Source organism: Alnus glutinosa, chromosome 10 (assembly GCF_958979055.1).
Source record: "Alnus glutinosa chromosome 10, dhAlnGlut1.1, whole genome shotgun sequence".
Taxonomy (NCBI): domain Eukaryota; kingdom Viridiplantae; phylum Streptophyta; class Magnoliopsida; order Fagales; family Betulaceae; genus Alnus; species Alnus glutinosa.
This window is the reverse complement of record NC_084895.1, coordinates 9648173-9660597: the sequence shown is the minus strand read 5'-3', so window position 1 is coordinate 9660597 and position 12425 is coordinate 9648173. Positions and strand designations below refer to the sequence as shown.

General features: G+C 35.7%; 1 protein-coding gene and 1 long non-coding RNA gene across 2 annotated transcripts; both read left to right on the top strand.

The window, feature by feature from the left end:
• On the top strand, window positions 1–1306 carry LOC133880159 (uncharacterized). Its single transcript, XR_009902201.1, has 3 exons — window positions 1–214; window positions 348–666; window positions 908–1306. It is a non-coding gene; the product is annotated as an uncharacterized LOC133880159 (long non-coding RNA).
• A 9481-nt stretch (window positions 1307–10787) lies between these two features.
• Window positions 10788–11415, top strand: LOC133879003 (ankyrin repeat-containing protein NPR4-like). Its single transcript, XM_062317558.1, has one exon. It carries the CDS (start codon window positions 10788–10790, stop codon window positions 11403–11405), a length of 618 nt encoding a protein of 205 aa, XP_062173542.1. The 3' UTR covers window positions 11406–11415.
• Window positions 11416–12425: the final 1010 nt, after the last annotated feature.

Sequence of the window (12425 nt, the reverse complement as noted above, 5' to 3'; positions counted from 1 at the left end):
TTTCCCTCTTTCACTCACCCCCGGACGCTTGTTGTCGGTGGCTTCTCCATTTGAGAGAAGCTCCCGATTCTCTTTTCTCCTGTTTTGAGAGGGGTTCCTGTTTTTGTAGCTTCCTGTTTTTGTTCCCCTTGGTTTCTTGTTCCGGTGGAGGTGGTTATTTCATCTAGCTTGTGAGCTATGATGAGTTGATGTTTCATCTAGTCTTTGGGCTATGGTGAGTTGTTTTTGTTTTTTCTTTGGCTCAGGCAGTTGGTTCTACGCGTCTGGTATGGTTGGGAGAGTGGCTGGATTTGTGTCGTCGGAGGAGTGTTGGTTTGGCCGGTTTATTATTTTTTTTTTTTTTGCAGATGTTTGATGCCAGATCTACGCTTGCTCGGTGCTTTCCGCTTGACACGCGCCTTTTGGCCGGAATGTCCGTCGCTGTCCGCTCCTGCTGCCGGTCGCACAGGTCACGCCGGTTGCCGGAGCTCGGAGCGTGGCCTGCACGCGCCAGAGGGGTTTCTGCCGTTCGGCGCGCGTGACGGCCACGTTTCGCCATTTTCTGGTCTTGCACGGTGGGGAGGGGGCTTCCGGGGGTGTCTCTTCGGCTGGGTGGTACCGGGCCGGTGCGTGTTTTCACGCGCCGCCGGTATTGGCGAAATCCGCCTTCCTTCTGCCGGCTCTGGGGTGTAGCCTCTGTTTGTGGCTGGTTTTGTTTTTTTTTTTTTGGGTTCACTGATCTGGGTTTTGCTTAGATTTGTTGGTTTTGGTGCTTGATTTTGGTTGTGTATTCAATCGGCCTTTTTTTTGGATACCCATAAGATCTATAGCACCCTTTAGCATACCCATTGAAATTTTTGATTAATTTTTGTTTTCTGTACTCTTGAATTTTTATCCCTTTCTGATAGGTTGTTATCATATGCTGCAGATAGGGATTGGACAATTTTTGCTCCAGCAACTCAGTGGTATCAATGGTGTTTCTATCAATTTTTGCTCAAGTTCTTCACTGGCAACGTGCAAGTTCTCCAATGATGTGATTTAAACAAGATCAAGAAGCCAAGAGATATAGTTGGGACAAACAATTTTTTTGATTGGTTTAGTTGCTACCAGTTTCCACATTTTAGAGTAATGCTGATAGCTTGATATTTTTGGTGTAACTGATAGATTTAGTTGTTGTTGATTAGTTTGGTTGTTTGCTGGTTTTGTCCAGTTGGTTGTTGGTTTTTGTTTCGGTTTTGAGCTAGATTGCTCATTAGTTTTGTTGGTTTGAACAATTTTGTACAATTGCTTTGATTTCAATATACAATGTTGCCTTATTTCAAGCTTATGGGCTTTTGGTATATATTTTTTTTTTTTCCACTTTTAGTCTCACTTCCTGTACATGAAGATAAAGAAGACTTGGTGCATTCCTATTTATACTCTGCAGGGATTGGGAAACACGTTCTTGGAATCTAATGCTTATCCATGCTTGTCATGTGGTCAATTTAACGTGACAGTAACATTTTCACCAACTTCCATTTGCTAAGCATTCATTTTGGCCAAAAAATTCTCACTTTTGTATACTGTATATTGTATGGCATGGACAATGTTCAAAAATGCCATTGAAACCTAAAATACAAGTACAAGAACTCCAAAGTTGGAACATTTGGCAACTTAATAGATAATATTCTTCATATCCTATTACAATATTCAACATCCCAACAAAGTACATGGGGATAAACTTGTTCAAGTAGTTGCAACACCTTGAAAATCTACTATTGCAACAACAAAAAGGGACAAGCTACATATTCACTTGTCTATACAACACAAAAAAATTCCAAAACAACAAAATATATTGTAACTTTCATTCCTTCTATTCCACTTGTTCCATCTACCCTTTTAATAGCTCACGTGGCCATATATCCTGCAAAATTGTGAGCAAGATTTTAGATAATACAAGCCAACTTTTAAATCTCATTATGATTTTATTTTTATTTTTCTTTTTAAATACCTTTGTAGTTGTACTATCCTGAGTTTCAAAAACATCACCATCAATGGATTCACAACTTAAACCACTTAATTCTGAAGTTAACATATTAATATGTCTCTGCACTTTTCTATAATGATCAACATTTCCATCATCATCTATGAGCTTCCACTCACATTGGTCCTCATTGTCGTCCGACTCGGCATCACTTACAATTTCATTTTCATCTGTAACAAAAAAAAAAAAAAAAAACATTGTTGAGCCACCGTGAATAATAAAATTTAGCAAAACAACATTCAACAAATGTTGTACTAATGAGAGAGGAAGAGCCTAACAAACCATTTTGAGGAACAACTTGGGGACGCGGATCATCATCAACCATAATATGTGGAAGCAAATTATCATCATCGTACTCATTCTCCAAGTCCATCTAAGAGTTATTACAAGAAAAATTTAAAATTAGATGCTAACCTAAACAAAACCACAAGATGAAACAAAAGTGTATTATGCACAACCAAAATATGGTGAACAAAAGCAGCATTAGGAATGCAAAGCAACTGACTGAATAATAAACAATAAATCCAAGGCAAAATTAGAATACTTTAATCAACCCAAATGAAAAATAAAAAATCATGATAAACAATAAATCCAAGGTAAAATGGTTGATTAGATACACAATTAGAATAAACACATCTGATTCATTTAAATACGAATACAAAAATGAACCAAATACAAAATCCAATTCTAGAAATTCAGTAGATGGAAAACAAATACAAAATATAGCCCAACAAATATGGTTTCAATTTTTTTACTTCTGACTAAAGAAAAAATAATGCTACTACCGAACCCACACAATGGATTTAGAGAGTACCAAAAAATTAATAATAATTATCCAAAACCGTAGATCACAAAACGCACCAGTCCTCTTAATTTCGTACTACAAAATATCAATTTAACAAGAAGCAAGGAACAAAAATAAAGGCATTCCAAAACAAATAGATCTATGGAGTAGCATTCTCTCTGTAAAAAAAAAGAACCAGAAAGAAAAATAGATCTAAGTAATCAGAGGCTCTTACAGCAACATATAGCAGAAAGAAAAAAGGATAAAAAAACAAAACAAATATAAGAAACCAGAGGCTCTTACAGGGGAAAAATAGCAGGAAAAAAAAAACAGATCTAAAAGACAAACAAGGAGATTTACCAGATGGTGGGCGTTGGGTGGGCGTCGGCACTGCTTCGTGGTGGCCGGAGCTGAACAGTGGTGGTGGGAGAAAGTGGAGGGAAAAAAATTTGGGGGAAAAAAAATTTGGGGGGAGAGTGAAAGAGGGAAAATGAAAATGCAGTGGGCGTCGTCTTTTGTTTGTTTTTTTTTTATTATTTTATTTATTTTTTTATTTTTTTAATAAAAGGTGGTTAACCCGAGTTGGGTTAACCACTGAAAATGCGCATAGTGTGCGCATATAATGCTACTCCGTAGCATTACCCTTAATACATAACCAAGGCACATAGGATGTGGTTAATTTATATCAGCTCAAAGAGGGACACCTAAAGGGAAAAATACAATTAACTTTAAATAGGTTTGTGACAATATCGCACGACCCTATTTAATCACAATTGATTCTACTAAACAAATGTAACTATACTTTAATATGTATTTTCAAATTAATGAATCAATCTCCGCAACGTACTTATTTATTACATATTACCTATTCATTGAATCATTCCGTATTTGAACGAAAGTCAATACACCATTACTGTTCCAGCTCAAATTGCTTGTACTAGCCATAAGTTTTCTTCAACGTATCCTCTGCTTTCTCTTCAAATTTTTGCCCAAAAACTCTTCTTTGAACCAAGCTTTGATACAAAATCTGTTGGCTGGTTGTTTCCAGCAGAACACACTTCAAACGGCAGTAGATTATGCAATGAAAACACAAGATAATAAGGGAAGAGTTGTTACAGAATTCTGCACAAAAGTGAACAAACCAGGGGAGAAAAGCAGAGCAAAAAACAGGGGAGAGGAAGATACTTTTTGAACTTATCACTTGTTCTTCTCGGTTCTTCGTTTCTTTTTCTTCTTTTTTTCACACACATTCAAGCAGGGTCTACATACATAACAAAAGAGCCTTTTACATACAACTTTCTAGAAGGCTACGTGGATACACAACACATACATTTTCACCTACTACAAACTAAGGTTTAACAAAATACAACCAAGGTAAAGATTAACTAGTCAAAGCACATTAATCGGTAACATCACTGCTAATGACGATATTTCTTGAAACGGGAGAGACCTTGGCAATTTGATATAGATGCTACATACATATATGGGGTGAGACAATGTTTATATAAATACAAAGTGTGTTTGGAAGATTGTGTTAGCTAGGTACCATGAAAAGGTCAAGGTACCCAATAATTCTAAAGGAGAGAGAGTTTTTCTCTTAATTAAGGGTCCGTTTGGGATTGCGATTTCGTAGACAATAAGTGCGATTTTAAACCAAATCGCAGAACATACATCGTTTGGGAACTGCGTTTTTAAAAATTGCGATTTGAAAACGCAGAAAATCTGCTTTTTCAAATCGCAGATAAGATGGTGCTTTTTTGAAAACGCAGAATTTTAAAGGTAAATTCGCGATTTTAAAGGCTAAACTGCGATTTTGTCAAACGCTTAACTGCGTTTTTAAAAATCACTTTTTTCAAATCGCACATTTTAAAATCGTTATTTTAAATCGCACTTTTTGAAATCGCAAACCCAAACGGACCCTAAAAGTCAAGATTTCGTCACATAAACAAAGAGTTAGGAAAGAATGGACAAAGATTCTCTACATTTCAAGTGAAATAAAGATGAGCTATTTCATAGTAAAAATTTTATTTTATTTCATGTAATGGTAAACATGATGCTACATCATTTAAAAAAATTCAATGATGAGAAACATATTCACTATATGGTGTCATATACACAATTAGATTTATGAAATAAGATCTTAATCCTGAAACGAGTTCTCTCCATGTCAAGTCTCTCAATTTCACTTGAAATGGAGATGATCCTATTCAGAAAGGAATGACATAGCTTCTTTAAATCATAACTCAAGGTTGAGTATATTTCAAGAAAGGGCATGGCTGAAAACGCAAGGATACGAAGGTTGAGGTAAATGGGCACTTGAAAGCCATTTGAATGGTGCTCATCCAAGGAGTTCAGATCGTAGACGACAAAAAGGTGCATTCTAATTAGCAATGTCTGAACAAACATTCCAATGAGAGCCACATAGAAGGATGTGTTGATGCAGAATTCAAACAAGATAAAAAAAATTAAAAAATTAAAAAAAATTAAAAAAAAAATTAAAAAAAAAAAAAAAGGAAGAAGAAGATATGTTCTTAATTTTCTCCCGCTTCAGTTATGTACACCATTGATTAACTGTTCAATCAATTAATAAATTGATCACATAAATTTTTTAGGAAATGGGGTTGTAAGAGTTCTTAAAATTGAGCCTCTAAGTTGTGTCCTTTACGCATTTGAGAAGCATATACTTTCTTATTAACGCTATTAAAAAAGAAATGAGGATCACATGATACTATTAAGAATAAAAAAAATGTACTTCTCGCATGCTAGAGGATACGAGTCCTATTTTTAGAGGTTAGGTTGTATGAAGTTCCTACAACCCAATTTATAAGAAATTTCTATACTTAATATATTATCAATCCTTAACAGATTTTAATTAGTAAATGGTCTTTTGTGCGCGTGCCCTGCACACACGTACATACATATATATGGTACATGATAAAATAAAAGCTACTGTTGAAGAAAAATTTCTGACAGCTAGGCTAGGGATAAGCCACCTCCAACATAGAGAAAATTGTTATTAGAGTCCTTTGATCTCAGAATTACTGGAGACACTCTGATGCTCAACTCAGCATGGTGTTTGGAGAATACTTTTGAAATAATACAGATTTTTTAGGGGGAACCAAATGTCCCCCTTTATGTGGTCGTTGGTGCTACGTACTCTACCTTTTATACTGTTTTCTACAAACTACTATATATATGTGTATATGTCCAACGTTGAATCCTTACTTTTTAGGATTTTGCTTCCACTTTGGAATAATGGGCAGTTATCTTCCGCATAATGGGAGTGAAATTATTTTCCATGTAGTGTAGTCATTCCTCATGCAGTGGGCTTGTGCCATTATTTCCATGAATTGGACAGTTATTCCCCATGTACTGGTCTATGTGAGAGAGGTTGCTTGGGTGGGAATGGTGACAAATTATATCCCCAACAGTAAAATTAATTTTTGTTAGGGTCTGTTTGAATTTGCAGTTTTAAAAAAAAAAAAATGAGATTAAAAAATAGCGATTTTAAAAACCAATTAAGTGCTTATTAAAATCACAGAAAATCACAATTTAACTATCAAATAGTGTGTTTTTGAAAAATAGTGTGTTTTTATTTTGAAAACACATTTTTTCTACGTTTTTTAAACCGTGATATTTTTAAAACATCTCATTCTATTTATTAATTTTATTTTAGTAATAATTTTCTAATGTGTATGAGTGACCGAATTTCATTTTTATTTTGCAATGCTAGCTCTATTGCGCCAGCTATTTTCGAATCTCCTTATCTTCTTGGGTATAGTACATACGTCAATTCAATTAATACCATACCTCGCTTAATTAATAATTTGTGGAGCCTTTGTACTCTATTTTTTTTTATTATTATTATTATAGTTTCATCTAGCTAAGTTGGCATTGTTTCGATTGTTGATAAAGGAATCAAGGATTTATATGGATCGAAATTAGTCTATGCCAAGTCACATGAACTTCTGGTTCACATGTGCAAAGAAGTATCAATAATTTCAAATATAGAGGAAAGGACGAATGGTGGAGTTCATGCTGCCATCTTCCGTTCTATCGAGACTGGAAATTTTGATTTTATTTTTGGTATCGTCAAAGCAAATCCAGATCTTGTATGGTGCAATAATGAAGACAAGGCATCCATATTTTCACTTGCTGTCCTAAATCGTCAAGCAAATATCTTTAACCTTATATATGGGCTTGCTGTCAAGACATTTTTCACAACTCGTACGGATATAAAACACAATGCCATGTTACATATGGCAGGAATGACAAGAGCTTTGATTCAACTTATGCTCCGTTTGTTTCGGCGTAAAATGATTTCCGGAAAATGATTTCGGTATTTTAAGATGTTTGGTAGGAGCGAAAATAACGGTCAACGAAAACCATTTTCAGTTTGACCGTAAAACCTTCTTTAATTTTTGGAAAACGATTTACGGTTTTAAAAACCGTAAATCGTTTTTCAAAATTATATTCTTCGTCTTTACACGCACGTTTGATATCTGACTGGTCGAATCCGGCAATAGTCGGTCGTTCGAAAATAGGCAGCACCGGAATCTGGCATCATCAAGTCACTGGAATAATGCCGGCGTCGGAATCCGACCACCGGAATACTGCCGGAATCCGGCCGTCGGAAAACCGCTGGCCGCCGAAATCCGGCGATATCCGGCAATTGCGCCGAATGCCGGCCGAATCTGGTCATGGACAAAAACCGGCCGGAATCCAGCCTGATTTGACCGGATCCGGACACTGATCCGGCCGGATCTGGCCAAAATGGCCGGAATCTGGCCTGATCTGACCGGATTCGAACATTGATCCGGCCGGATCTGGCCAAAATGGCCGGGATCCGGACACTGATCCGGCCGGATCTGGCCAAAATGACCGAAATCCGGCCGGATTTGACCGGATCCGGCCGAATCTGGCCAAAATGGCCGGAATCCGGCCTGATCTGACCTGATCCGGCCACTGATCCTGCCGAGATCCGGCCGAATCTGACCCGGCCCGGAGGTGTCCTGCCGGAATCCGGCAATTTTGGCTGGATCCGGCCAAACATGCTCGCCGGATTCCAGCGACGGCGACCGGTTGTCGCCGGATTCCGGCGATATTTGCATTTTCACTTTTCGTAATTTTTTCGTGCGAACCAAACGCCGAAAAATATTTTCGAGAAAATAATTTCTTTTGAAATTGATTTCGTCGAAAATATTTTACGACTAAACAATTTTACGTCGAAACAAACGGAGCATTAATCGAATCCCAGGGGCGGCTTTGCAGATGCAAAGAGAACCACAATGGTTTAAGGTCATCTCTCTCATTTAAAACTTTTCTTATATACTTTCACAGCTGATTAGTACCCTAAAAGCCAAAATGAATTTGACTTTATAAAATAAAATTTATTTTATTTTCAATATTCATATTGTTTGGGTAATTGTGATTTAAGAGATGAATTGAATTCCCGTTATATTGCATGTGATTTAGGTGCCTTAAGTGCAATTAATAAACAAAATATCTAAATTACAAGGTCCTTATATCTTGTAACAAGTAGTAAAATTGGGCATTTTATTTGCAATATAATTACAATAACATATTAACTCTTCATCATATAATGATTTGTCTTGATCATTGAAGTGGCCGGAGACTTGTACTTAACATGTTCATGCATTTAGAATGCATTGAGTTGGACTACCATGAAAATCCATTCTACAAATAGCTATCCCTTGAAGTGTTGCTTAGACAACATGTCTGGTGAGCGGCTTGAGAGATGTTATTTTCCCAACAAACGAAAGGTTGAAGACAGAGGCTAGTTGATCAATTGGGTCTTATTGGGGATTATATCATTTAAGGAGATATGTAAAGTACCCAAACTGCAAAGAAGTGTTTCTGCACGAATGTTAAGAGAATAGATGGCGAATAGGATTCTAGATGCTTTAGTGCTTACAACACAAACAAAGAAATAAAATAATAAATAATGTAATAAAGTTCAACTTCTTGGGATAATGATACTTAACCTTTTATAAATTTACAACTTTGGATAACTAATGATTTAATTGATATTCATTCTATCTTGATAATTCACATTTTTTTTTCTTTAATTTGTTATAGTACGTATTGAGCTTTAATGTTAATTTTACTCTTACTATTACTACCTATAAGGTTAAATTATCTGTCTTTATACTATTGTCGTTGACCAATAGGGTATTAAGTTTATATATTAATAGCTTAATTTTTTTTTTTTTTCCTTTGAAGACATATTTATCCCTCTCAAGCGACGTTATACCACAATTGTAATGTTCTCCCAAATTCTAAAAAGTTGCAATTGGTACACGAAATGAGTATTCATTTAGGAAAATAAATAGTTATTACCAGAAATAAATAAGTGTGGAATGCTAGAATGGAATAGTTATTTACATTCCTTAGTTTGGTGACAAAAGATATGTCATAATTGGAATTGAATCAAAATTACTAAAAACTGCAACATGATTGTTTTATTTTTTTTAAAACTAAAATAAAAAAATAAAAAAGTTTAATTGCTGTGGGTGGACGACCACCCACAGAAGAACCCGAGGGTGGCCGCAACACTCCGAGTGCCATTAGGGGTGGCCGCGGCCAACCCAACTCGAATTGAGGGTGGCCTGATGCGAATCGGAGGTGCCTATGCCACCCGCAAATTCACCGAGGATGCTCGCACCACCCCTGAAGTACCTCGGGGGTTGTGTAGCGACCTCGAGTTCTACTATAACTTGGGTGGCCAGACACCCACAACAATTCAACGTTTTAATATCTTTTTTAAATGGTTTAAGGGTTAAAATAAAATAAAAAAAAAATCTATATTTTTTTAAAAAAATTTAATATTTTTTTAATATATTTTTTATTTTATTTTATTTTTTCAGAAAACGTTGTCTATTTCTTAATGAATAGCTATGTATTCCTCTTCCTAAGGGGAATAGGTCTATACCAAATTAAAGAATAGTTATTCCATAAAATTAGTCATTCTAAGAGTCTATTCCGCAAAACTAAACGGGCCCTAAATTCTTCCATTAAATACGACGGAAAGTAAGGCCCTGTTTGTTATCGCCCTTCCCCCTTCCCCCCATTTCCCCACGTGCGCACTAACAGGACAGGCTTTTGTGAGAAGGGTTGAAAAAATTCAGCCATTTTTCAAGATAGGATAGGCTTTTTTTTCCTATTTTTTCCATGGCATGGAAAAACATTGTGCATCATAAACGGACGTATATAGGGGTAAAATGGAAAGAAAAAAAAAATTCTTTTTTTTTCCCATTTTACCCCTAGCAGGAAAAAAAACTGTGCAGCGTAAACGGTTGTATATAGGGATAAAACAGGAAAAAAAAAAAAAAAAAAAAAAAAAAAAAAAAAAAACTTGTCTTATCTTGAAAAATGGGCTGATTTTTTTCAAGCCTCCAGACAAAAGCCTATCCTGTTAGTGCGGAAGTGGGGAAATGGGAGAAGGGGGAAGGGGGAAGGGGAAGGGCGATAACAAACGGGGCCTAAGTAAAATGTCCATAATACCCCTATCATTTCTTTAAAAATAAGATTATATGCTTTGACTAAAAAAATTCACTAACCATGGATGGAGACCAACGACCTGGCCATGGTTTTGCTTCATAGTGTTTTTTTTTTAAAAAAAAAAAAATTTATGTGATGCAGGGGTATAAATTTTTTCATTAGATTTAATGGAAAGAGAAACTTTTTGTTTCCATCTATTACCCATCTCTGTATAAGAGATTGGCGAATCCACTATTAAATATGTGGACCCACATGTGGGTCTCACAAATTGAATGACAGATTTACAAAAGAGATTGATGTGTAACATCTTTCTAATAAAAAATCCTAAAGAGGCAACTATGTAACTGGCTAGGTAGTTTGAGGGATCAATTGAAATTCTTCAAAGTTTGGTAGACATTTTAATTTAGGTGTAATTATGAGGAAGTATAATTTTTTTATTTGTTTTCAAATATCGTGGGACTTATAAAGGTTAAATCAACAATGCAGGAGGTGGAAAGTATTTCCGTTCCCAGGTGTAAGGAATATTTGAACGCTGATGGTTTGACTGCTAGGGAATTGTTTACAAATAACCACATAGACCTAAAGAACGGAGGAGAAAAATGGATGAAGGGCACAGCAACTTCTTGCACAGTGGTAGGCGCTCTCATTGTTACTATTATGTTTGCTGCAGCCTTTACTGTTCCAGGTGGTAACAATCAAGATTCTGGCTTCCCTATCTTCTTAGATGAAAGATTGTTCATGCTCTTTATAATATCCGATGCCTTGTCGCTATTTTCCTCTACAACTTCAGTCGTGATGTTTTTGGGAATCCTAACATCACGCTATGCAGAAGACGATTTCCTTGAATCCTTGCCAAGAAAGATGATCATAGGACTTTCCACACTTTTCTTTTCCATTGCAACCATGATGATAGTATTTTCTACTGCTCTTTTAATTATGCTACAAGGACAATATTCATGGATAATCATTCCTGTCATTTGTTTGGCTATTGTACCTGTCGCCTTATTTGTATTGATGCAATTTCCCCTTCTTGTTGACATGTTCAAGTCAACTTACGGACGAGGCATCTTTGATAAGAAAATGGAGAGGTGGGTATAACTTTATTCATTTTGCTATATAATGTAAATGTTTTTCAAGAAGAATTGGCATACTAGCCAAAACTAATGATTTTTTTATTATTATTATTATTTTTTTTTTTTGTGTCTTGGACGAATGAATGATAAATCTTCAATTGATTTATTTTGCCTATTTTGTGATACATCCGGCTGGTTTTAGACCAATTATCATTTAATCTTTTTATTATTTATTTTTCTATTTTATTTTGTTCCAAATATAATATATTTGACACACGCATAGTAGCACAAGAGCTCATTCAAGTACCGACGATTCATGGCAGTCCCCCGCGGCTTGACTTGGAGGTACACTACAAAAAATAGAGTTTCTTGGCATTTAGTAATGTGTAACGTGCTAAAAGTTAGTGCATGACGTCATGTTAGTGACGCTCTTTCAATGTCTCGAAACCTGAAGTCAATAAATTTTAGGGAAGTGTCACAAATTCACATGTCACTAAATAGTGACGTGCTAATTTTGACACAGCACTAACATGTCACTAAAATTCCCCTCTTATTATTATTATTATTATTATTATTATTGCTTTAGTGCTGTGTTGACACGTTACTAAATTGTGATGTGTCAATTTGTGACACGTCACTAAATTACCATATATATATATTAATTATTAATGTAGTGACTTGTTGACACGTCACCAAAGTACATATGAAATTAAAAAAAAAAATTTCCCCAAAAAAACACCCTCATATCCTTATTTTCACCAGCCTAGCCCCTGCACACCAAGCAATGCAATGCACTTCCCCCAGAGTCATCCTTTATATCGACAGTTGAGGTCATGATCGATCTCTGCAGACAGTGAATGTTATTTTCTATGAGAATTAGAAGTTAACTGTATGCTTAAAATATTACACAAATATACGTACGGAAGACAGAAAATATTACTCTTCTCAATAGCCAATCCATTATTTTTTCAAAATTTCTTCTATGGTAACGTCCGTGGCAATAGCTGCAAATATAACAAAATAAACACATTAACAGATGCACTGC